At 42.7% G+C, this 27,591-nt stretch overlaps 1 protein-coding gene across 1 annotated transcript; it reads left to right on the plus strand.

Annotated features, from left to right (window-relative positions):
- Nucleotides 1–174: 174 nt before the first annotated feature.
- ANXA2 (annexin A2) lies at nucleotides 175–26,900 on the plus strand. Its single transcript, XM_056572704.1, has 13 exons — nucleotides 175–297; nucleotides 10,774–10,832; nucleotides 12,840–12,942; nucleotides 16,460–16,554; nucleotides 17,096–17,209; nucleotides 18,949–19,039; nucleotides 20,093–20,172; nucleotides 20,694–20,753; nucleotides 21,261–21,354; nucleotides 21,461–21,556; nucleotides 23,667–23,725; nucleotides 25,346–25,468; nucleotides 26,728–26,900. The coding sequence occupies exons 2-13, from the start codon at nucleotides 10,785–10,787 to the stop codon at nucleotides 26,785–26,787; spliced, it is 1,023 nt and encodes a 340-aa protein (XP_056428679.1). The 5' UTR covers nucleotides 175–297; nucleotides 10,774–10,784; the 3' UTR covers nucleotides 26,788–26,900.
- Nucleotides 26,901–27,591: the final 691 nt, after the last annotated feature.

A 27,591-nucleotide genomic window follows, 5' to 3' on the forward strand; every position in this document is an offset into this window, starting at 1 on the left:
GGTACATTATGTTGGCACAATACACCTATGACTATTCGCGCTATTATGGAGCTCTGTGAGGACCTTCCCGGGCAGAAGGTGTGCAGGAGGTGTCCGGGCGCGGCACATAGCGGAGCGGCCCTGCTGGTGTGGGCGGTGTGAGGAGGGCGGGCACACGGGGTGTACGGGAGGGCTGGGGCACACTACAACGTGGCCGCCCGATAAATGCCACGCCCGGGTGACACAGAGCGCACTCACTGCTCCTCCATCCCGGACAGCGGCCGCTTCATCCTCCTCCTCCTGCTGCAGGCGCCTCAGGTAATGTCCGAGCACCACACACACATGTACAATGGCCGGGACATGATGGGAGTGATAGTCCAGGACATATGGAGGGAGAGAAGTTCTGCTGTAGATACATATATATCTTAATAACTTTACCTGAGCAGACACTACAAATCTCAGCAAGTCACCACAGGGATGGAGTAGTTGCTCCTTGTGCTGTGGTCCTTTACCTATCATCACTTGTGGCCATCTACTGCGCTATTGTTTCCTGTTATCAGCCTATTCTGTATTGGATTTCTCATAGGGGTCCATAACATATTAATATTATCCATAACAACTATTGTCGGCCTCCAAACACTATATATATATATATATATATATATCCTAGGACCCCCATCTGCAGACTGCACATGTCTATGGTGGTCTCACTGTATGCTCCTCATATGGCCATAATCTGCTAATGTACATAAACCTGGGCATTAACTGAATGGGAAGAAGACTGCGCATGGGGTGTGGGGCTGGTGAATCAGCTAGCGCTTACAGGATTAGGGATTGGCACTGTGGGTTTCCCCCACCCAGGTACCATGTTCATTCATTTATTTATGTGTGATCCTATGGGTATAGCCTGCAGGCGCGGCCCATACCTGGCTGTGAGGTTGTTTCCGCCTGTACCATGCACTTTGTACAGGACTCCGCATTACATACCAGCACATTGATCATTACTGGAGACATTAATTGTATCAGGATCTAGAATAGTGGTGCTGAGAACTTGGGCGTAGCTGGTGGGGGGCATGGCTGAGGATCTTAGTTATATAGGGAGCAAATAAAATGTTTGCACAAGATGAAGACCACCATGTATTATATGTTAAACTAATGCAGTGGTCGCCACACTATGGACCTCCAGATGTTGCAAAACGACAACTCCCAGCATGCCCGGACAGCCAACGGCTGTCCGGGCATGCTGGGAGTTGTCGTTTTGCAACATCTAGAGGTCCACAGTTTGGAGACCGCTGGACTACACCCTGCATAAACAGCGATGATGCCATCTGGAAGGCCACAGTTTGGAGACCACATGGGGCAGAACATTATCCAGGAAGACTTTCCACCCGTCACTGTTTTCTTGGTTTGTCTTTGTCCTTGTACCTTCTTCTAAGAACATGGTGCCTGAATTCCAAATTCTGTAGACCTTATGGGAGACTTCCGAAGTATAGGTAGATCTCTCCATTTTTATATTGAAAAACAATCTCGGGGTGTCAGTGGGGCGCATCGGATACCTCCATCATGACACAGCCCGGTGAGAACTATTGACACTATATACTCTAACATGCCTTGTTGTTGTTTTTTCGACATTTGATATGATTATTGTGTATGAGGTGATGTAGGGGTTCTATTATGTCCCGGTGCTTCCCATTTTTTGTCTTTTGGGGTTAGTGTATTTTAGGGTGCAACGAACAAATAAGAATAGGAAGGAGCGGCAACTGACCAGTTTTGCTGCGTAAAATCTTCAATACTTTATTTCCATCAAAAACACGATCGCGTGATGGGGAGAGGGAGGATGGGAGAGGACGGCTGTAGCTACTTCGCGCACACCTGGCGCTTCGTTAGGTATTTTAGGGTGCGTTCACACTATGGAACGAACACTGAATCTCCACTCGTGGAATTCAGCGAGCGGAGATTCAGTCTGGCAGCCGTCGTCGGTAGGACCCCGCAGCACTGCGCCCTCACCATTGACGGCTATGCAGTGCTCACGGAATTCCGCACAAAGAATGAATATGTTCATTCTCTGTGCAGCTATAGGTGTGGGGGGGCTCAGCTAAATGTAAATGACAGCTGGGGTGCACACAGCGGGCGAAGGACATGTATACCAAACAAGAAAAAAGGGGCTACCACTGTAATGTACTGCGCACCCAAAAAGAGTAAATAGAAATCAGTGATGCTATAGACATATCAATTTTATGAAATAGTTACCATCACATACTAAAAAACAAGCTAAAAGATGTCCCATAAGAGGAACACCAAGACAAACACTGGAGGGGGTCATTCTCTGTGCAGAACAATTTCAGCGCCGCTGAAATTGCTCAGTGTGGACGGGTCTCGCGGAAACCTATTCACACTGATGTAATAGTTCACCGCGTGTAATTCCGCTAGCGTAATTTTGCCCACAGAATACCGCAGGAATTGCGTAGTGTGAACCCACCCTTAAAGGGTGGGTCATTTTAAGGGTGGGCTGTTTTCTGGGTTTTTTTTTTGCATTGTTTGGTACATAATAAAGTTGTTCTGATACATGAGAGGTGTCCTTGTAGGTTTTGTATTGTTTTGGCACCATAGTGGCTGCATTGTAGGTTCAATAATGTAAAACAAAAAGCCCTTTACCAGCTCTGCAAACTGGCATACCATCCAGAGGTACCCTGCTGGCAATTTGTATATACAGTGGTCCCTCAAGTTACAATATTAATTGGTTCCAGGAAGACCATTGTATGTTGAATCCATTGTATGTTGAGACCAGATCTCTATGGAAACCTGGTAATTGGTTCTAAAGGCACCAAAATGTCATCCAAAAATAGGAAAAAGCGAGGATTAAAGAAAAATAAGTAGATAACTAATAAAGACATAGCAAGTCCTTACATATAAAAGTAAGAAAGATCTTCTGGGAGCTGTAAATCACTCTCTATGTCAGTATTTCCCAAGCAGGGAGCCTCCAGCTGTTGCAAAACTACAACTCCCAGCATGCCCGGACAGCCAAAGGCTGTCCGGGCATGCTGGGAGTTGTAGTTTTGCAACAGCTGGGGGCACCCTGCTTGGGAAGCACTGGTCTATGTACAGGACAGGAGCTTCTTCGGGGTCCTGTGCAATACACGCGATGTCCTAAAAAAAAGTAACACGGAGTCGCCCTCACCTGGTGTCCCAAGGAGCAGATAACCCTTGTCCAAAGAGTAGTACAGAACATGTAGTACCACCCTGTACTGTAGGGGGCACTACCAGACACCAGTCAGTGCATACGCTTCAGTAATACAGGAGTTTTACCAGTGAATGACCATTCTGATTGGTCAGTTCATTGACACGTTTCACAGATCTGGACTGTCCATAACATTGTATGTTGAGTCTGGTTTCAACTTAAAATGGTCCAGAAAAGACTATTGTATGTTGAGGCCATTGTAAGTTGAGGGATCACTGTACATAGATGCCCCATGCTGGCTTAGAAGAGATCTTGTAAAGTTCTTCAGCCTGCAAAGTCTCATGTCTACAAGAAGTAACCCATCGTCCACCCACTGCTGATCATGTCAGAAGTAGAAGGTGTATATTCTCTTATGTTCACTGTATACATATCTAGAAATGTTCATTTGTCAGAAGCGTACAGCTGGCTGACGTTGCCAGGCCCTGCAGAATGAGAGAAGGCTCTGTGGATTTGGAGGATAGGTGTGGCAGAGCAATTTATGATTTGGGTGGAGTAAAAACTGGCACCATGCCTGATGCAGGCTCTGACTTCTCTGGAGTGGGTGGATTTTACCAACAAATCGCTCTGCATTACTGAAGCTGTGGGACCCTCCTATGTAGTCTGCTGGGGAGAGACGCTCTGCAGACTGCAGAGTCATGAGCCGCCTTGGTATCTCACAGAGACGTCTCGTATTAATGCACAAGGCTGTGGCTTAGGTTAGTTAAACCAGAGCAGCACTGAAGCTATAGACAAAAAGCACCAACATACAATGGAAATAGAAAATAAACTCTGCTTCTGCTTAAAGGGGTACTCCACTGGAAAACATTTAGTTTTTTTCTAATCAACTGGTGTCAGAAAGTTAAACAGATTTGTAAATTATTTCTATTAAAATATCTTATTCCTTCCAGTACTTATCAGCTGCTGTATACTACAGAGGAAGTTCTTTTCTTTTTGAATTTCCTTTCTTCCTGACCACAGTGCTCTCTGCTGACACCTCTGTTCATGTCAGGAACTGTCCAGAGTAGGATGTTTGCTATGGGGATTTGCTCCTATTCTGGACAGTTCCTGACATGGACAGAGGTGTCAGCAGAGAGCACTGTGGTCAGGAAGAAAGGAAATTCAAAAAGAAAAGAACTTCCTCTGTAGTATACAGCGGCTGATAAGTACTGGAAGTAGTAAAAACAAATTCTTAATGTAAAAGTAATTTACACATCTGTATAACTTCCTGGCACCAGTCGATTAACAAAAATGTTTTCTAGTGGAGTACCCCTTTAAGTTCCATTAGAGAACATGACAGTCAGCCCCAACCTGAAATGGCAGATACCAGGAGGAAATAAACTTCATGGCAGCCAATAGGACTTTGTATGGTGTTTTTTCTCCCTAACAAAAAGTGATTTTAAATGCGTTATCCGGTAAAAAATAAAACTGATTTCATCCAAAAAACAGCACCTCTTTGTCCTCAGTTAGTGTGTGGTATTGCAGCCAGGGAGGGCTCCACCTATTGGCAAAATAGGCAGCTGCCTAGAGCGCCCCCTTGATGGGGGTGCTATTCTGCCCTCCGCAAGAGAGTTATTCCTCCAGGTCCTGACAGCCGTTAAGCTTTCACCCCAGTAGTAAGGTGATTACATGAGGAGGGAGTTTGTTACAGTGTGTCACCCCAGTAGTAAGCGGATTACATAAGGAGGGAGTTTGTTACAATGTGTCACACCAGAAGTAAGGAAATTACACGAGGAGGAGGTTTGTTACAGTGTGTCACCCCAGTAGTAAGGTGGGGCGTGTCAGTGGGAGGAGTCAAGGGGGCAGTAAAATGAGCTTATGCCTAGGGTGTCAAATATCCTTGCACCAGTCCTGAGTGGAGCCAAGTAGTAATACTGGATGCAAACTGAGGAGCTGTTTTTCTAATCTTGAATAACCCCTTTAAGATCGTCAGATAAACATCTCTTCATCTGAGGAGAAGGTATAGCCATTGCAGCTGCTACTATGGGGCCCTGAGGTTGGGGGCCCAGTCAGGTGTTGACTTTTTTTTTACATTTTTTATAGGGATCTACAAATTGGTGGCTTTTTGCTATGTAGTGCCACTACTATGTGGGCTCCAGTCCAGGATTTTTTTTAAGTGACTCAGGGTGAAATATAAAAAGACTCATCATTCCCAGTGCTCCTGCAGCTGCCATTCTGACATCCTCCAATCCCAGCCGCTCAGTGCTGCTACCTGAAATGGGTCCCTACCATCCAATGACAGAAATCTGAAATTGCAGCAGAAGTTGCCACAATTAAAGGGATCTCAGACTATTCCAGTCTCAGAAAAAAATTTAAAGTGACTCAGGATAAAATAAAAAAGAAGCGATACTTATCAGCCCCAATCCCCCGTAGCTGGTATTCTGACCTCTTCTGGTCACCACTGTTCACCACTAGTTTCTGTGACACATTGATCCCAGATGAACAGCTTGTTCTGCCAATCATTGACTGACTTAAAGGGGTATTCCAGGAAAAAACTTTTTTTTTTTTTTATATCAACTGGCTCAAGAAAGTTAAACAGATTTGTATATTACTTCTATTAACAAGTCTTAATCCTTCCAATAATTATCAGATGCTGAAGTTCAGTTGTTCTTTTCTGTCTGGCAACAGTGCTCTCTGTTGACATCTCTGCTTGTCTCAGGAACTGCACAGAGCAGAATAGGTTTGCTATAGGGATTTGCTTCTACTCTGGACAGTTCCCAAGATGTGTCATCAGAGAGCACTTAGAAAGAAAAGAACAACTCAACTTCAGCAGCTCATAAGTACTAAAATGATTAAGATTTTTTTATAGAAGTAATTTCCAAATCTGTTTAACCTTCTGGAGCCAGATGATATATATTAAAAGTTTTTTCATGGATAACCCCTTTAATCATGAGGTTCTTATGGGGTCCATGTGTCACAGGAACCTGTGGTAGACAGTGAGATACCTGTGGTACCAGGAGATGTCAGAAATCAGCTGCGAGGATTGGGGCTGATGAGTATCACTTCTTTTTTATTTTATCCTGAGTCAGGCTGGGTTCACACCACGTTTTTGCAATACAGTTCCCGTATCAGGTTTTTGATAAAAAACGGATTCCTCAAAACCTGACTAAACTATCAAAATGTGTACAAATTAAAAAATTTTCGGTTTAAAAAATTATGCCTGGTTGCATCAGTTTTTTAAGAAAAAATGTATAAGTTTTTAACTTTTCCATTATGAATAAAGTTTCACTTTAGAAAAAAACTGTGCAAAGTCAAAAAACGTATGGTGAAAACCAGATGGAACAAAAAAACATATACGGTTTTTCACCTGGACCAAAAACCGTGGTAGGCTACAGTTTTGGGTATGGGAAAAAAACAGAAAAAACGTACAGGATGCAAAACGGACACAACCTGATGCATCTTTTGGCATATGGTTTTTAATGGGTTTTCAATACGGTTCCTTACGGTTTTCAAATTTAAAACTTATACGGGAAATGTATTGCAAAAATGTGATGTGAACCCAGCTTCACTTTCAGTTTTTGGGCGGCTGAAATACCCCTTTAATTATTAGTACTTTTGCTATTATTTTAGTTTTTGCTATTATTTTAGTTTTCTATTTTCCATTTTCATCACTTTACATTTAAAGGGGTACTCCGATGGAAAACTTTTTTTTTTTTGATTAACTGGTGCCAGAAAGTTAAACAGATTTGTAAATTACTTCTATTAAAAAATCTTAATCCATCCAGTACTTATTAGCTTCTGAATACTACAGTGGAAATTATTTTCTTTTTGAAACACAGAGCTCTCTGCTGACATTATGACCACAGTGCTCTCTGCTGACATTATGACCACAGTGCTCTCTGCTGACATTTCTGTCCATTTTAGGAACTGTCCAGTGCAGCATATGTTTGCTATCGGGATTTTCTCCTACTCTAGAACTGTCCAGAGCAGCATATGTTTGCTATCGGGATTTTCTCCTACTCTGGACAGTTCCTAAAATGGACAGAGATGTCAGCAGAGAGCACTGTGCTCATGATGTCAGCAGAGAGCACTGTGCTCGTGATGTCAGCAGACAGCTCTGTGTTTCAAACGGAAAAGAATTTCCACTGTAGTATTCAGCAGCTAATAAGTACTGGAAGGATTAAGATTTTTTAATAGAAGTAATTTACAAATCTGTTTAACTTTCTGGCACCAGTTGATTTATAAAAAAAAAAAAAAAAAAAAGTTTTTCACTGGAGTACCCCTTTAACGTTTGCATCACATCTGTGCATTTGCTAACTGAAGAGCCTGGATGTACTAGCACGGACTATAGCGATGGCTCTGGACCACACCCAAGCAGAGACTCCGCTGTGGCAAATTGCAGCGAGCTGTCTAACAGGCATGTTCACACACCATCACACACCATTTACAACCAGTACCCGTGTCACTAACATGCCTGAACACAACCCCGTTCACACACCGGCATTGTGGAAGGATTTGTTTAGTTAGTTTCCAGTCAGTATTATTCTTGCCATAGATGAAAATAGCATTATTGTGACTAGTGAATCTGCTACTACATAGATATATTCTAGTATGTTGTGTGGGTTGTGTTTACTCAGCGGAGGGGTGTAGCACTATTGCCGGGGGCTTGTATTTTACCAGCCAGATACTATCCCACAGGTTTATGCTAATAATTCTCCTTGTGTAGAACATCCGTGTTTACCGCAGCCGGCCACAATATTGTCTGTTGAAGTCTGGCAAAACTTTGGGGCAATGCTTATGTCAGTATTTCCCAAGCAGGGTGTCTCCAGCTGTTGCAAAACTACAACTCCCAGCATGCCCGGACAGCCTTTGGCTGTCCGGGCATGCTGGGAGTTGTAGTTTTGCAACAGCTGGAGGCACCATGCTTGGGAAACACTGGCTTATGCCAATACCAATGACATGGCCCTTTTTAGAATCCATTTGGAAATTTGTCAGAAATCCACAACATCCAGAAATCCTAATGTGACATATATCATTGTAAATTGGCAGCCAAATCCACAACAGACATTTTTCTAAATGTGTGAGCTAATATTTAGATTGAACAAGGCAATGATACGTAGGGCTGGGCGGTATACCGGTTCATACCGAATACCGACATTTTTGTGCTGTACGATATCAATTTTTCCCCATACCGCAATACCGGTTTGGCCCCTCCCCCTCGGGAATGGATGAATTATCAGCCCAACGCTGCGCTGTCCCCATCGCGGAACAATTCACATGTCCCCCGCAAACGCTTCCCTCCTCGTCCTCCTGTTTGTTGCGGCCGCCGGCGCTGACACTCTGTACTGTACGCTGTATCCCTATGCCTGGGCTGCAAAAAATAAACAAAAAAAAACTTTAACTCACCTCCCGTTGGTCCGGTACCACTTGTTTCCTGGGGACGGGAACGTCGGACAGCCGTCAGCCTATCACCGCAGCGATGTTCCGCCGGCCGGTGATAGGTTGAGCGCACTGTCATGTAAGAAGCCGGCCAGAGCTCCTTACATGACGGTGGGCTCAGCCTATCAGCGGCCGAGGTGGAACATCGCTGCGGTGATAGGCTGACGGCTGTCCGACGTTCCCGACCCCAGCGTAAGGCCAACATAGGAACATGCGTGAGTTTATTTTGTTTACCTTTTGCAGTGTGTTGTCAGCGCCGGCGGCCTGCAACAAACAGGAGGACGAGGAGGGCAGTGCTTGCGGGTGACATGTGATTAGTTCCCCAATGGGGGCAGCGCTGGGATGATAATTAATTTGGGGGGGGGAGGGGAGGAGGAAATACCGGTTATATACCTTGGAACCACCAAAAGTTACAAAATACAGTGATACACACCTTTGGTCATACCGCCCAGCCCTAATGATAGGTGTGAGCTTCCTATAAACATACATTCTTGTCTCACATGCTTCATCTGGAAACTATCAGACAAGAAATAGAGGGAATCACACTTAACCATTGAGTAACATGCACTCTAGTGTTACCGAAAAATCTGTACTTTTTTTAGTATGCAAAAAGCTGGTTGTAACCAATAGTGTTGGGCGCGAATATTCGCATTTCGAATTTTTATTGCGAATATTTTGAATATATTTGCTATATATTCAAAATTACAAGCATTCACTTTTCTCCACATATGCGCATATTCCTTCTTTTCACTTGAGGTTATCAACAACATCCCTAGCAACCAATAGTAAAGTTGCCCACCCCCTCACTGTTTTCATCCTCGAATACACGAATATTCACATATGCAAATATGCGAATATTTGCATATGCGAATATAACGAATATGCGAAATTCGCGAATATAGGATGAATATTCGTCTATATATTCGCAAAATATCGCAAATTCGAATATGGGCAATGCTGCTCATCACTAGTAACCAACAAACCATGAACAAGCTGCTGTTGCAAGATCTTTTTGTTCCTTTAGGGTCTATTCACACGTACAGTATTCTGTGCAGATTTGATGTGTAGGATTTTCTGCTGCAGATTTCAATGTAAACTGAACACAGCTTGAATACTTGCGCATCAAATCTGCGCAGAATACTGTACGTGTGAATAGCCCCTTAGTGTATAAAGCCATGAACATACACTGCTGCTGCCACACATAGAGGAAACCACACCCGCTGGGGGTGCAGCAAAATCATGTGTATTAGTGGCCCCATGTGGGTGTAGTGTTATGTGCATGCGGCAGCCACGAGGTGGGAACCCAGCCTATTCTAATACTGGTGTGACTGGGCTGTGGGCCTGTTCAGTTATTATTACCCCAAGCAGCTCTACGGATTTATTATACTTAAAGGGGTACGCCACTGGGAAAAATAAATATAAATCAACTGGTGCCAGAAAGTTTAACAGATTTGTAAATTATTTCTATTAAAAAAATCTTAATCCTTTCAGTACATATCAGCTGCTGTATGATCCACAGGAAGTTCTTTTCTTTTTGAATTTCCTTTCCAGCCTAACCACAGTGCTCTCTGCTGACACCTCTGTCCATTTTAGGAACTATCCAGAGCAGGAGAGGTTTGCTATGGGCATTTGCTCCTACTCTGGACAGTTCCTGACATGGTCAGAGGTGTCAGCAGAGAGCACTGTGGTCAGTCAGAAAGGAAATCCAAAACAAAAATAACCTCATTTGGATCATAAAGCAGCTGAAAAGTACTGGAAGGATTTTTTAATAAAAATAATTCACAAATCTGTTTAACTTTCTGGCACCAGTTGATTTAAAAAAAAATGTTTTCAGTAGAGTACCCCTTTAAAAACTATCCTTATATTAACTTGCTTTTTGACAGTATGCAGGAAATTATCTTTTTTTTTTTATTATTTTTTTTTAACAAAGTAAACATTCATTGGAAAATAGGTAAAGCAGCAAACAGATTTCTATTAAAATAATCCTAGATTATATATTAAATACATTAACTACATAGCCAGTGTTAGCAGTCATTGAGCTTTATTATCAGCTACCGATTATATCTACAAATAAAATGGTTTCCAAGGGTAGCTGAGTTTCGGGTTACCTATATAATGTACTTCATGGTATGTGATTTTACTGTACTGTTCTTAAAGATTTCTTTGTTAACTGTTCATGTGGCTTTGTTTCTGTGTTTCAGAGTCCATAGCGATGGCTTGTATCCATGAAATTCTGGGCAAGCTGAAATTGGAAGGAAACGTGAGTTATATGAGATAAGCTAATATGGAACATGGAGTTAGATCAAGTACTGGGAAATCCATTTTAACAAAAACTATAAAACCTTATTCTGAAAGTGGAAAGAAACTCTGTAAGGCTGGGTTTACATATATCGGTTGTCCGACACGGTTGTGCTCTGGCGTGCACCGGAGGGAAACTGATACTAGAACTGATCCCATTCATTTGAATGGAAGAGTTCACAATCATCCAGCATCTCAATTTTGACGCCGAATGGTTGGCCACGCCGGAGGGCACCAGACAGGAGAATGCAGCTTGCTGCCATTCAGAAACAATGGACGCTGGATTCCATACAACTGATGACAACTTGTCATCAGTTGTGTCAAGATCTAGGCTGAGTTCACCTCTGCCGGATGCCAGACATATATGAACCCAGCCTTAGCTTCCATGCTCAGTATTATTATTTATATATATAACTTAACAGTGAATGACTGGCATTTTTAATACATATTACTCTTTTACCTACCGTATATACAGTGGTCCCTCAACATACGATGGTAATTCATTCTAAACGACCCATCGTTTGTCGAATCCATCGTATGTTGAGGGATCCGTGCAATGTAAAGTATAGGAAGCTGTACTCACCTGTCCCCGCCGCTCTGGACCAGGTCCCCACCGCTCCCGATGCTGTCCCAGGGGCTCCCGATGCTGTCCCGCTGCTCCGGTGTCTTCTTCGCGATCCTCCGGCTTCTTCCACATCTTCTGCAGGGTCCGGGCCTTGCTTTCTGGTGACGTTATTACGCTGCTGCGCCGGCACGGCGTGTGTAGTGACGTAATAACGATGTCGGAAAGCGAGGCCCGGACCCTGGAGGAGATGCGAAAGACGCCGGAGGATCGCGAAGTGGACCTGGAGCAGCGGGGATAGGTGAGCGAACCTGTCCGGGATGCTTAAACTGCTATCCGACAGCAGCTTAAGCATTTTGCGCTGTCGGATAGCAGTTAATGCGACGGCCCCGACATATAAAAGCATCGTATGTCGATTTCATCATATGTCGGGGCCATCGTAGGTCGGGGGGGGGGGGGGGGGGGTTTACTGTACTCGAGTATAAGCCGACCCGAATATAAGCCGAGGCCCCTAACTTCACCCCAAAAACCCAGGAAAAGTTAATGACTCAACTATAAGCCTAGGGTGGGAAATACATTATCCCCCCATGTCTTCATCCAGACCCCCCATCATCATCCAGACCCCCGTCATCATCCCTCCCCCCCTTCATCATCACCTTCTGTCAATCCCTTCAGCCATCGGCTGTCCGGGCATGCTGGGAGTTGTAGTTTTGAAATCTCTGAAGGACATCTATGCTGCAGGGATCGTCCAGTGGGGAGGGTTAGTCGCTCCGGGCGGTCCATTTCCACCGGGGGGCCCTCTTCTCCACGCTCCGGGCCTGCCCCGGACTAGTGACGTTGCCTTGACAACGACGCACAGGGACGTTCATGCGTGTCCCTGTGCGTCGTCAAGGCAATGTCACTAGTCCGGGGCAGGCGCGGAGAAGATGGCCCCCCCGGTGGAAATGGACAGCCCAGAGCGACTAATCCTCCCCACCGGACAGTCCCTGCAGCATAGATGGCCCGGACCAGCTCACCCTTCCTTCCAACTGAGGGGAGGTGAGTAGAAAACTAAAGGGGGGGGGGGGGTCTGGATGATGACGAAGGCCGCAGTGGTCTCCAACCTGCGGAGCTCCAGAGGTTTCAAAACTACAACTCCCAGCATGCCCGGACAGCCAACTGCTGTCCGGGCATGCTGGGAGTTGTAGTTTTGCAACATCTGGAGGTCCGCAGGTCCAAGACCACTGAGAAGGGATTGACAGGCGGAGAGTTCACTCGAGTATAAGCTGAGGGGGGCGTTATCAGCACAAAAAATCGTGCTGAAAAACTCGGCTTATACTCGAGTATATACGGTATCCTATAATATTGTAATGATCTTCTTTGCACATCTGCTATTTCTACTTCTAATTCCCACTTTATCCACTACAGCAATCCAGCTCCTACCAGTCACAATTGGGTACTGTGAGGCCTTCCACAAACTTTGATGCAGATAAAGATGCTCAAACGCTTGAAACTGCCATTAAGACAAAAGGTTTGTACCGTTACCTAGTAAAACAAAAAGGATAAGAAAAACTCTGACATAGAAATCTGGTACCTTGTACTCCTAGGTTTTGCCTGATCACCATTACATAGAGAGGATTTGTGCTTCAGCAATCTACCACACAGCCGGAGACAAGGCAACCATAGCCCTAGCAGTTTTTTTCTGAAGCAATAGTATTGTTTACCAGCATGGATACCTTCTGAGGCACATGTTCGAAACCCTTTTCACTATTTTAAAGAATTACTGTAATTTGTAAAAACTCTTCACATGTCAAAGGTTTTGGTTGATCTAGATCAGTGGTCTTCAACCTGCGAACCTCCAGATGTTTCAAAACTACAACTCCCAGCATTGGCTGTCCGGGCATGCTGGGAGTTGTAGTTTTGCAACATCTGGAGGTCCGCAGGTTGAAGACCACTGGTCTAGATATAGCTGGGAGAAGAGCATGGCAGTGCTCCATCATGCTCCAGCTCAGTACACCCTCTGACTGCAGGACATGGCAAAAGTTTTTAGAAATGACACTAACAATTTAACATCTTGAAATCTGTTTGGGAACTAAAATATTATAAAAGGATAACTATTTAAATTTTTCCTTAATTAAAGGGGTTCCCTTCTCTTTATTTAGGTCTCATGACATCTCACTTATAATAATGCTGAAACCTTCATCCATCTGCTTTTTTTAGTGATGAAATCTGGCAGCAAGTGATCAGGATCTCTGCAGCGCCACTACAGGGGGACTTTAGTATTACACAGTTCTTATTTACGTCAGTGGCTTGGCTGCAGGGCAGTAACTTTACAGCTAGGGATGTTGTTTGTACCCCTTTTCCACTCTATAAAACTGATCCTGTCATATTTCCAACTCATTATTCAAGATTTTCCAGTTTCTTCTCTTTTCTTTTACAATGTGTGAGAATAGTGGAACATCCTCATGATGTGATACAATACAGAGATTTAGGTGCACTACTGTGGTAGATGTATACAATGACATTGGCTATCCCTCAATACTGATGTTAAAATTGAGAAATTTGCCAGTATATCCTTATATGAAGGACATACCAGAGCCCGCACACCAATGCCAAGGTTTCTCAGATGGCACGGGACCTAACACTAAACCTACCTGTGCGTGATAAGCAAAACAGGGGCCAGTGGGCAATTATTGCAGCATTAGGCCGACTCACAGCTTGCTCCCAGTTACCTCCGGTGTGACTGAGCACACATACAATGGGAGGAGGGAGAGAGGCTACAAGCCCCACCTAAGTTGGCTGATATAGGTGCATGGCCTCATAGGTGAACCTTAATGCTGCCTGGAAGATGTTCAAGGCGCATTAAATGTGTAGTTTATACACCTCCAAGTATAAAATGTAAACAACAACAAACAACGTGGTCTCAAATGGCTGGAGGTGCTCAACCCCAAATGTAGTTGTGCATTTATACTGGGGGAGCAGATCCTGCCCTTGTGGTCTATTGCTAAGGGCGATCCCCAGCATAAAAATGCATACAATGGAGGATGCCTGCAGCGGACTACAAGTGCCACAATAGAATCCTACACCAGATAGACGGTGTGGATGTGTAACAATTAGAATAATACAATACAGAAATTTAGGTGCACTACTGTGGTAGATGTATACAATGACATTGGCTATCCCTCAATACTGATGTTAAAATTGAGACATTCGCCAGTATATCCTTTATATGAAGGACACACCAGAGCCCGCACACCAATGCCAAGGTTTCTCAGATGGCACGGGACCTAACACTAAACCTACCTGTGCCGTATGGGCAATACCAGGGGCCAGTGGGCAATTACGGCAGCATTAGGCCGACTCCTCATGATGTGATCTGACTTCATGTTGTATGCTTGGGTTCTTATTGTATCCAATGGGAGACATGCCTATATTCTTCAGTATCACTGATCCTCCTCTGCCTGTGAAATTTCCTTTATTCCCTTCCCCTCCATTATTTGTATTCAACTTAGTAGCCACCACATTATTTCCCTTTTTCCTGTGGATACCAGGTGCAATTGTTAAAAGCCTCGAGAGATCCATCCAAAATGAATTGTCTTCCTAACTTATTACACCCTAATGTTGGTCCTGTGCCAGGAATAACCTGAGCGGATCTAAACAAGCTTCAGGAATGGAGGAAGCAGGACAGATTTCCTCTTGTTTTTTTTTACTTTTACAATTTTTTTTTCCATTATGGAACATTCCTAAATAAAAGAGGTGTGTAGCAGTTCTAGGCTAAGAAATGCTTGTCTTTCCTCCCCTCCTTGGAGCGTACATTGCAGGCGTCTATGTCCTTGCTTAGCTTTAATGACTACTCTGTTAAACCCGATTAGGAGCAGTTCCTGTATCTGCGGCAATCAATACTCTTAGGCCTCAGGATAATTGTGTTTATTTGCTTTGTACAGGACATGTGAGCGCAGAGTGCTCTGACTATGCATAATTCACATACACTAGACACTCCAGCTAAAAATAACATGCATTATTGTTTGCCCTATGATGTCTGTGGGCTAACCTGTTATTTTCCTTTACGCCCTTGCAAATAAGCCAGTAATGTCCAGTCTATTTTCAAATGTATTTTGTATTTTTATACTGTATGTAGGAAGACCTATCATCACTTTCATGCAGACAGAACCACAAGTCATCTGGATGCCTGCCCCATTGGCCTTCATGGATAGATTGCTTTCCCCATAACCAAACAAGAAGAGGCCTAACTATGGTGGGGAGAAGGCCTCAGGGACCACCCCGATGACTTCTGGTTCAGGCAGCATTATGAAAAGTCATTTTAAATGATGGAAGGAACAGAGTAGATGACATAAATATGTTTCTAAATGAGATTCTAAAAGCAATAGGAGAAATAGGTAGTGGCTTGAAGGGTGTGTGTAAACATACCCTTCTTAGGCCGGGTTCACATCACATTTTCTCCCATAAGGGAGCGCATACGGCAGGGGGGAGCTAAAACCTTGCGCTCCCGTATGCCTTTCTATGCGCTTCCGTATGTAATTCATTTCAATGAGCCGACCGCAGTGAAACGTTCAGTCCGGTCGGCTCATCTTTGCGCTGTATGCGCTTTTTCCCCGGACCTAAAACTGTGGTCAACCACGGTTTGAGGTCCGGTTGTAAAAGCGCATACGGTGCAAAGATGAGCCGACCGGACTGAACGTTTCACTGCAGTCGGCTCATTGAAATGAATTACAGACGGGAGCGCAAGGTTTTAGCTCTCCCCTGCCGTATGCACTCTTGTATCGGGGAAAACGTGATGTGAACCCAGCCTTAGTTAGTAACCATAATACGGTTTGAGTTTAGACTCTTGCAGAACACATTTTACCCATAAGTGGGAAAGCCCGGTTGTCTTCCTAACAGACGAGTGTTTTATGAAGATGTTCTCTACCACTTCCTTATTGTTAAAGTGGAGAATATTTTAAGAGACAATGGGGGTCATTTGGGTATTGTCGCTCATCTATCCTTTTACCATACATTTATCACATTCCCAAAACGTTCATGTATTTCAGGTTGCGATGAACTAACAATCATCAACATTTTAACACGCCGCAGCAATGAACAGAGGCAGGACATCGCATTTGCCTATCAGAGGAGAACCAAGAAGGTAATTGCTGAAAAATGTTTTCTCGGAAACACTTTGACCATTTATTTTTAATTCTTTTCAGTTTTTACAGAATAATCTCCAAATAATGGCTTATTAGAGTCTAATAGGATTAATTTTAAAGGGAAACTAGCTGTAGATTCTTTGCCACCCACTGTAGTATTAATCCTGTTGTTTGATCTGGGAATATAGGCAAGAGTGTACTAGGCCTGTACAGCCTATAGGGTGTAGTTTAGAATTATGGATATTGAACTTTAACTAAGGGGATTGTTTCATAAAACATTGCCATTCCCTCCCCCGCTGAATTATTGTAGGGGGGTCTTCTTTTTATCTACTTTCAGGCAAGGCTCTTTTTAGTTTTTAGAGAAGAATCTCCACATACTGGTTTATTGGGGTCTTGCATGAGCGTTGTGGCTGCTCTGTTTATTCATCCACAGTTATTAGCAGGTTTTTAGACCAGTTAGTTAATAAACAGTGTTTTTATAAACTTTCAAGACATGTTTCATTTTCTAGAGGTCAAATGTTTCTTTTTCTTCATCTGTAGGATCTTCCATCAGCATTGAAAGGTGTCCTATCTGGTCATCTTGAGACTTTATTACTTGGACTTATAAAGACACCATCTCTCTATGACGCTTCAGAACTGAAATCCGCAATGAAGGCAAGTCATCTACAAGTTATTAGAACTAGTTCCATATTTGCTTACCAATATGTTTTGAAACTTATTAGAACAAGTTGTAATATTGGGATACTTATTTATTTTTCTTTATTTATACACTATATGGAAAAAGGTATTGGAACACCTCACATTACACCTACAGGCACTTTTAGGATTTCCTTTTCTAAATTCAAAGGCAGTAATATAGAATTGGTTCCCCTTTGCAGTTATGACAGCTTCTACTCTTTTTACAAGATGTTGGAGCATTTATCAGGTCTGACACCTATGAGAGGGCTTGGCTCGCAATCTCTGTTCTAGTTCATACCAAAGATGTTCAATATGGTTGAGGTCAGAGTATTCCCCAAGCATTAAGATTTCTCTTCACTAGACGTAACGGGCAAGACCACAAACAGAAAAACAACCCAATAGCATTATTTACCTCCACCAATCTTTACAGCTGGCACAATGCAGTCAGGCAGGTAACATCCTCCTGGCATTTGCCAAACCCAGACATGTCCATTAGACTGCTAGATAGAGAAGTATTACGCTACAGAACATGTTTCCACTGTTCCAGCGTCCAGTGGTAGCTTTACACCATTCCACCTGACGCTTGACATTGTTCTTGGTGATATAAAGCTTGCATTTAGCTGTTTGGCCATGGAAACCCATGCCATGAAGCTCCAGACAGGGCACAGTTTTTGTGTTGATTTTAATGTTTGGTTGGAATTCTGCAGTTATTGAGTCAGCAGAGGATTTGTACCTTTTATGCACCATGTGCCTCAGCAGTGTCATTGAATGGCAGTAAACCTACAGTAAAATTATGCTTTTGGAGCACGAGAGAAAACTGGACAACACCTTTGCAAGCTTGACTTATTTTCTCCAGCCTTTTTGTTGTAACTCATAAATCCTACAGCCATTTTCTGTTTATCCATTATGAATAGTTGTTGGAACCAAAGGGTAAAGGAAACATATAGATTAATACCCAGGGTCGGCTCTGCCTATAGGCAAAATAGGCAGCCGCTCAGAGCGCCCTCTTGAGGGGGGACGCTGCTCTGCCAGTCAGCATCCAATCCACACACTCACAGTCAGCACCTCCCCCCCCCCAGAATTTGTTACATGTGTCACCCCAGTTGTAAGAAGACTGCATAAGAAGGGGGGTTGTTCTAGTGTTTGAAACCAGTAGTAAGGTGATTACATGAGGAGAAGGTTTGTTACAGTGTGTCACTCCAGTAATAAGGTAATTACATGAGGAGGGTGTTTGTTACAGTGTGTCACCCTAGTAGCAAGGTGGGGAGTGTTAGGGCAGAGACAATGGGCGGGGTCAAGGGGGAGGCAAAATTAGCTTTTACCTAGGGTGGCAAAAATCCTTGCACCAGCCCTGTTAATACCCTTTGCAAACTCTGCAGTTTGATCTGCAGAGCGAGGGTTTCTTGTACTGATGCTCGCCAGCAAGTATGAATCTGCCACACGTAGTCTGGAATCAATGTTGCTAAGATATTTGACAGTATCTGTGCTGTATATATCACCATTGGGTGTAGATATATAGTTAGTTACAAGAGTGGAAGAGAAATTTGTACATGTCTCCAGCCATTGCCAAATGAGGAATAAGCCCCTTTTGTTTTAAAAGGGCAATGCTGTACTTTAGAATTCTGAAAAAGGTACCACTGTCCGTAATGTACACTCATGATCAAGCAATGACTACTACATTGTGGAAACTTGGCTTATATAATATATTCTTGCAGGGCCTTGGTACAGATGAAGACACTCTTATTGAAATTATTTGCTCTCGAGACAATGCGGAACTACATGCAATCCAAGCAGCATACAGAGAATGTGAGTACTTGTGAGATGAGTGTAAAATCTGTTTAGAGCTTTATCCTTTAAGACAAATGAACCCATTCATACCTTATATAAGCAGCATTCACTCAGCTCTTACATCACTTTCCACAGGGCTGCTTTATCGTATCTCCCTCAATTGTGGGGTTATTGCAGCCCCTAGTGGTATTATGGTGTAAACGTACACAGCTGGCCCTTGTCACAAAATAGCTTGTATAGGTGTAAATATTAGCAGACAGCCACCTTCTAGACTCACCGTGCATTGTAGGCTGGCTTACCTGAACAGAACAGTGCTGTCACCACCTGCCACAAGTAGTATAGTGATTGTAAGTACGAGCGCTGATCGGCAGGGGTGCTGGGAGTCAGACCCCCACCAACCAAATTAGTGTAAAGCAGTGTTTCCCAGTCAGGGTGCCTCCAGCTGTTCCAAAACTACAACTCCCAGCATGACTGAACAGCCTTTGGCTGTCCAGGCATGCTGAGAGTTGTAGTTTCAGTACAGCTGGAGGCACCCTGACTGGGAAACACTTGTCTAAAGACTGCTTGCCAGGTTAGTCAATAGAACTACAACCAAAATCCCATTATTGTTATGTGTTTTATTTACAGCTACTTCCCATTTTACTTCTTTGTCCACCCATAAATATGTAAATTTCTTTGCAAGGGTATGTTCACATGATGGTATATCTGTGCTGAATTCCGCATGGAGATTCCGCAAAGTCCCATTGATATCAGTGGGTACTGCAGAATTTCCGATTCCAGAGTCCGTAGAAAGAAAAGATAATATCTATTCTTTCTCTGGAGTCCACACAGAAATGCATTGCTGTCTATGACACGGCGCTTTCCAAGCAGTGGCATCTCCTGCTGGCGCTCCGCTGTCGGGCAGTGTGTGCACAGACATTTTCTGTGTGAACATGGCCTCATTTGTACATACTAGGGCCCATGGAAATATATGATGAATGGAGATCCATTATCCAGCAGGGAGATTACGTCAGTAGTTTGTGTCAATTGCTTCTTACAACTAAATTACAAATGACATTGTTTCTTCTTCAGTATACAAGACAGAATTAGAAAAAGACATTGTGTCAGACACTTCAGGAGACTTCAGAAAGTTAATGGTCGCTCTTGCTAAGGTAAGGAAATAGGACAGATAATTTATTGGAAATGAAATCAATTGTTGGTCAGTAGTGGATGTTGTAACTACTACTGACCCGCAGTCTTCCTGTAGATTGTTGAGTGTGTTGAAAGTTCTACCTATGTCTTGGTGCTTTCTCACAAAATAATTAAAGAGAATTTAATTTAAAAATAAATAAATAAATAAACATCTGATTCATCCGCACTATAACCCTTGTGTATTGGATTTAGTGCTATTGAATCCGCTGTTAGTTTCCCTTTAAAGTCAAACATTGAGCGCTGCTGCATCTGTTTAGGATTTCCTGCTAAGAACTAACGTGAGATTCGTATCATAAACTGGTTTCATGACATTAATATATCATCAATACGTTTTATTTTTTATAACAGACCACATAATAATGAATGGTTTATTTTATTTCTTATATAAGACGTTGTGTACTGTTTGTGTAAGAGCGGAAGTAACCACTGCTTTACCGTTTACTGGATAAGTCCTTATTCATCCTCATTTTTATGCCTGCAGGGAAAAAGACAGGAGGAGAGTTCTGTAGTAGACTATGAAAAGATTGACCAGGACGCCAGAGTAAGTAGCTTATGTCTATGCATAAAATGACTGCGTTCACTATGCCCAGGCTTTATACACTTTGCAATTATTGTCATAGAAACCCCTTGTTCAAATTCTACAATGTATCACTATGTTTTATATCACAGGTTTACAGTACATATAAAGATTTAAAAAAGAGTTTATTACAATTGCCATTGATACGTTCTTGGCAGCTGCCCATCCAATCTATCGGCAGCTTTCATGCTTTATTTATGTAGCTCTTCCATGTAAATTCCTTACCACATTCTAATGTATTAGGTTGGGTTCACACACAGTATTTTGGTCAGTATTTTTAGCCAAAAATAGTAGCGGAACCGGCACTATAATGTAAAGATTTAATGAGAAAAAACTATTGTGTAAAGAGTTGCAGCTTTTTCTGTTTTTTGAACACACTGCTGGTTTTCCTAAAATACTACCAAAATGCAATGTGTGAACCCAGCCTAAAGAGCAAAAAGAGAAACTAAAACCACACTCCATGTACTACAGGAACTGTACGAGGCTGGAGTTAAGAAGAAGGGAACAGATGTCAGTAAATGGATTTCAATCATGACTGAAAGAAGCATTCCACATCTACAGAAAGGTATGAGGCTATTTGTTTACGTATGTAATGGTTATCTAGATCCTGATCTTGCACTTCAGCTGGTGATATTTACGTTACTAAATGTGCACTCCATTCCATATTTCAGTCTTTGAGAGGTACAAGAGCTACAGTCCATATGACATGCAAGAGAGCATTAAGAAAGAAGTGAAGGGTGACCTGGAGAATGCTTTCCTCAATCTGGGTAAGTGTTATTGCTTGTTTCCCCTCTATACTCGTACATATCTTTTCTAACCCTCCCCTGCAGACTGCCTTGTATCTGCTCTCCTTTCTTTCTCCAGCCTGTTTGAGCTGTTCTCCAAGGTTTCTCTTTCTCTTCTGTCTACTATTTTAGCTGGTGTGTAAACCCTTATCTTCCACCCTCAATGAAGACTATACAGTCATGGTTGTAAATGTTGACACCACTAATATTTTTCAAGAAAATGAAGTATTTCTCACAGAAAAGGATTGCAGTAACACATGTTTTGCTATACACATGTTTATTCCTTTTGTGTGTATTGGAACTAAACAAAAAAAGGGAGGTAAAAAAGGACATAATGTCACACCAAACTCCAAAAATGGGCTGGACAAAATTATTGGCACCCTTAACTTAATATTTGGTTGCACACCCTTTGGAAAAAATAACTGAAATCAGTCGCTTCCTATAACCATTAATAAGCTTCTTACACCTCTCAGCCGGAATGTTGGACCACCCTTCCATGTCTCTTATTGGAAGGGCGCCTTTTCCCAACAGCAATTTTAAGATCTCTCCACAGGTGTCAATGGGATTTAGATCTGGACTCATTGCTGGCCACTTCAGAACTCTCCAGCACTTTGTTGCCATCCATTTCTGGGTGCTTTTTGACATTTGTTGGGCGGTTATTGTCCTGCTGGAAAACCCAAGATCTCAGACGCAAACCCAGCTTTCTGACACTGGGCTGTACAGTGGGACCCAAAATCTGTTGGTAATCCTCAGATTTCATGATGCCTTGCACACATTCAAGGCACCCAGTGCCAGAGGCAGCAAAACAACCCCAAAACATCATTGAGCCTCCACCATATTTCACTGTAGGTACTGTGTTCTTTTCTTTGTAGCCCTCATTCCATTTTCGGAATTTACCAAAAAGCTCTACCTTGGTCTCATCTGTCCACAAGACGTTTTCCCAGAAGGATTTTAGCTTACTTCATTTTGGCAAAATGTAGTCTTGCTTTTTTATGTCTCTGTGTCAGCATTGGGGTCCTCCTAGGTCTCCTGCCATAGCATTTAATTTAATTTAAATGTCAATGGATAGTTTGCGCTGACACTGATGCTCCCTGAGCCTGCAGCACAGCTTGAATATCTTTGGAACTTGTTTGGGGCTGCTTATCCACCATCTGGACTATCCTGCATTTTGACACCCTTCATAAATTTTTCTCTTCCGTCCACGCCCAGGAAGATTAGCTACAGTGCCATGGGTTGCAAACTTCTTGATAATGTTGCGCACTGTGGACAAAGGCAAATCTAGATCTCTGGATGGACTTGTAACCTTGAGATTGTTGATATTTTCCCACAATTTTGGTTCCCAAGTCCGCAGACAGTTCTCTTCTCCTCTTTCTGTTGTGCATGCTTAGTGTGGCACACACAGATGCACAATTCAAAGACTAAGTGAACTTCTCTCCTTTTTATCTGCTTTCAGGTGTGATTTTTATATTGCCCACACCTGTTACTTTCCCCAGGTGAGTTTAAAGGAGCATCACATGCTTGAAACAATCTTATTTTCCCACAATTTTGAAAGGGTGCCAATCATTTTGTCCAGCCCATTTTTGGAGTTTGGTGTGACATTATGTCCAATTTGCTTTTTTCTGGGGGAAAACGTAATGGGAACCCAACCTTACTGCAATCCTTTGTGAGAAATACTTCATTTTCTAGAAAGATTTCAGGGGTGCCAACATTTACGGCCATGACTGTATATAAATTTAGAGGGGGTGTGTACTAGGAAGACATGCCCCTCCATGTACAACATTCACACCTGCTGACTGTATAATTATCACATTTTTTGTGTTGGGCCTAGGAATATTAAGGACAGGCCCTGTATAGCATTACCTGTAGTTTACAACCATCTGTATTGTGTATGACAGAAACCCGACATATAATATTCTTTCGCCATGAGTTGTATTGCTGAGGCTTAACAAATCTACTTTACTTTCTTGATCACATACATCTTTATAAAAGCAGATACCTAAAATCGTGTTCCATTGCATGTCTTAACCTTTTCCTGACATGTCAGCTTTATCCAGCACTATTTAACATATGTCTTACTGTGTTCCCATTTCAGTTCAATGTATTCAGAACAAACCACTCTATTTTGCTGAAAGATTGTACGACTCCATGAAGGTAAAATATTTATGATTTTTTTTCCATGACAAACGACAGACATTGAACATTTTAATATATGTCAATACCAAATGCTGTAGAGCATGTATATAGAATAGCTTGTGGCGGGGGCTAATAAATACCAGGCAGGAACAAGTGATTGTAAAGACAGTTTTTATTGTAAGGATCCATCACCCTATAGAGCAGTGGTCTTCAACCTGCAGACCTCCAGATGTTGCAAAACTACAATTCCCAGCATGCCCGGACAGCCGTTGGCTGTCCGGGCATGCTGGGAGTTGTAGTTTTGCAACATCTGGAGGTCCGCAGGTTGAAGACCACTGCTATAGAGCATTATGTTGTTTTCTTTACAATGCAGCAATCTATAGGTGCTGTGGTGCCATGATTATTTCCATCTAATCCTACGTTAATCCTCCAGTGACATCTATGATCCCTTCTGCTGTCTATACTGTATATGAAATGGCTGCAAGGCGTTTTCAGGATCTGTTACTGTTATTCCTGACAATGTTTACATACTGGTGATATAACTGAGGTCTTTTTTTCTCATATAATTGCCGTTCGCATCCAACCCGTTAAAGGGGTACTCCACCCCTAGACATCTTATCCCCTGTCCAAAAGATAGGGGATAAGATGTCTGATCACGGGGTTTCGCTGCTGGGGACCCCCGCAATCTCTCCTGCAGTACTGCCGTATATCAGCAGCACGGAGCTATGTTTGCTTCGTGGCTGATGACAGGCAATACAAGGGCGGGGGTATCGTGATGTCACTGCCCCACCCCCTCAATGCAAGCCTATGGGAGGGGGCATGACAGCCACCATGCCCCTTCCCATAGACTTGCATTGAGGGGGCGGGGTGTGACATCATGAGGCGTCACGATACCCTGGCCCCTGTATCACCTGTCATAAGCCACAGAGCAAACATAGCTCCGTGCTGCTGATATACAGGGTTGCTGCGGGAGAGATCGCAGGGGGCCCCAGCGATCAGACATCTTATCCCTCTTTTTTTGGGGGGAGCAGATCGGAGCCTAAAACGAGTCGGATGTAAAGGGCTATTATTGGGTCCCGACGGACCCCATCCACTTGCATGGGGCCTGTCAGTGATCCGGTAATTTTACAGCAAACATAGCTCCGTGCTGCTGATATACGGGGTTGTTGCGGGAGAGATCGCAGGGGCCCCCAGCGATCAGACATCTTATCCCCCTTTTTTTGGGGGAGCAGATCGGACCCTAAAGCGAGTCGGATGCAAACGGCTACTATTGGGTCCTGACGGACCCCATCCACTTGCATGGGGCCTGTCAGTGATCCGGTAATTTTACAGGAATTTAACGGAGAAAAAAATAGTGCTTACACTATTTTTTTTTCTCCACTACACTCCCGTCCTTCTGGCCGGATTGCTGACAGAACTCTGAATAGCGGAGTCTGGCGGCAATGTGAACGAGACCTATGAATTCTTTAGTTAACCAGTTTCTCCACTAGATAGAGCTTGAATACAAGTTAAAGATGAGAAAGGGTTTGCCAAAAAAATAAAAATAAAACAAGTGATCAATGCAGTGTTTTCAATATTTATCACTAAATCATTTTATTTATATATATTTATTCATTGATTGATGCTCTTTTAAATCAGGGCAAAGGAACAAAGGATAAAGTGTTGATCCGGAATATGGTTTCTCGAAGTGAAGTGGACATGCTGAAAATTAGAGCAGAATTCAAGAAGAAATATGGCAAATCTCTGTCTTACTTCATTGGCGTAAGTGTGATGATGCATCTGCTGATCTGTCATCTAATATCATTCAATTCTACAGGTTTTTGTTTCGAGGGTGTGGCAAGATATCTATGTAGCCAAGTTATATTTAAATTTTTTTTAGGTTTTGATTTTTGTCTTTTTTAATGGAATGTTTACACTGTTATTAATGGGAACCTTAAAAGTTATCAGTTTTTCATACGACTAGTACACACATCATGGTTGAATCTGCTGGATTTATGTGCAGGTCCCTTGTGTACCACATTAGACCTGTAACTAACATGGCTAGAGGCATAGAGCAAAAAAAATAAATGGAGTTGGTTAAGATTAGTGTTGAGCGGCATAGGCCATATTCGAATTCGCGAATATATGGACAAATATTCGTCATATATTCGCATATTTGTTATATTCTCGTTTTATTTTCACATATGCGAAAATTTGCGTATGTGAAAATTAACATATGTGAAAATTAACATATACAAAATTAGCATACGCGGAAATTAGCATATGCTAATTTTCGCATATGCGAATTTCCGCACGCCAGTCTCACACAGTAGTATTAGAGCCTTCTTTACACCACACAAGCTGGAAGCAGAGAGGGGTGATCACTGTGATGTGTACTGTGAAGAAAAAAAACAAAAACGAATATTCGTAATTACGAATATATAGCGCTATATTCGCGAAATTCACGAATATGCGATATTCGCGAATAATATTCGAATTGCGAATATTCGCGAGCAACACTAGTTAAGATCCTAGTATACAACTTTTGATCTCCCCTTTGACAAGGATCAGATTTATTAAAACTGGGTACCAAGACAGGCTTTATGATGATTTAAGGAAGTATTCTAGGGATAGGAAATGTTTTATAGTGGACTTTGGGTGCTTCACCTGCCCCTATTCCCCCACAGCTGCTGACTCCCACCCCTTTTATACTCTCTGCTTCTTCCTCTGATATGGTGTCCTTGCCTGCTCAGCCAATCACTAGCAGAGGCTGGTCTCCCCTATAGCCTGTGATTGGCTGAGTGGACATGTCAGACAAAGCAGGGATCAGGAGCAGTCACTAAGGCAGCTGTGGGGAATAGGTGTAGGTGAGTAGTTTCTTTTTTATGTTTACAAAACTGGAGTCCACTGTTTTCTATTCCCTTTAAGATAAAGAATGAATAGTAACATGTAGGAGTAATTTCATGATGAAATATGAAATTGTCTTTAAACACATAATTAATTCTTGATATTCAGCTTCTTCCTTTTTTTTTTTCTTACAGCAAGACACAAAAGGAGACTATCAGCGTGCCCTGCTAAACCTATGTGGTGGTGATGACTGAGCTCCTAAAAATCCTCCCATCTGCCTTACTGCTTGTCCTAAAACAGAAGTCTGCACAGAGCTTCCAATGGCCTGTAATCCCCAGTCGCTTTCTGTTCTATACAGTGTAATGACCAATACAATGCCTGCCATTTAAATATATATTTTTTCTGTACTTTGTGTCCAGGTTTTGTTTTATTTACCTACTGTGTACAGTTGTATACAACCATGTTAAACTCTTTTGAGATGTATTAGAAGGAAGCCTTTATACGACTTGGTTGACAGAAAAATAAAGTTATTGCTCTTGGAATGCAAGGATGAAAAAACAAACAGAAAAAAACTGAAAATGTCTATGTTCTTTATCGTTACAACTTTTCCATATTTCAAGGTTTCGATTATACCCTCCTTTTCCCTTTTTTCTATACAAATTGAGTTTTTTTTGAACGGGTGTTCACATATTCAAGTTTTTTATTGCAATTATTGAATAAAAAGCCAGGAACAGATCACAAATCCATATTCCTGGCTTTCAATTCAATGATTGCAATAAAAACCTTAATATGTCAGCGTATCTTAAGACTCTCATGAAAAGTTTTATGCCTTAGACTTTTCACCATTTTTGTTGCTCACCTTTAAAGGGGTACTCCGGCCCTAAGACATCTTATCCCTTATCCAAAGGATAGGGGATAAGATGTCTGACCACGGGGGTCCTGTCGCTGGGGACCCCCGCAATCTTGCATTCAGCACCCACCTCTGGGAGCTGCACGCCGCGCTGCCAGCTCAGAATCTGCCGTGTGACGACCACGGGGGCGGAGTTGTGACATCTCTG

This window comes from Hyla sarda, chromosome 4 (assembly GCF_029499605.1).
Source record: "Hyla sarda isolate aHylSar1 chromosome 4, aHylSar1.hap1, whole genome shotgun sequence".
NCBI lineage: Eukaryota > Metazoa > Chordata > Amphibia > Anura > Hylidae > Hyla > Hyla sarda.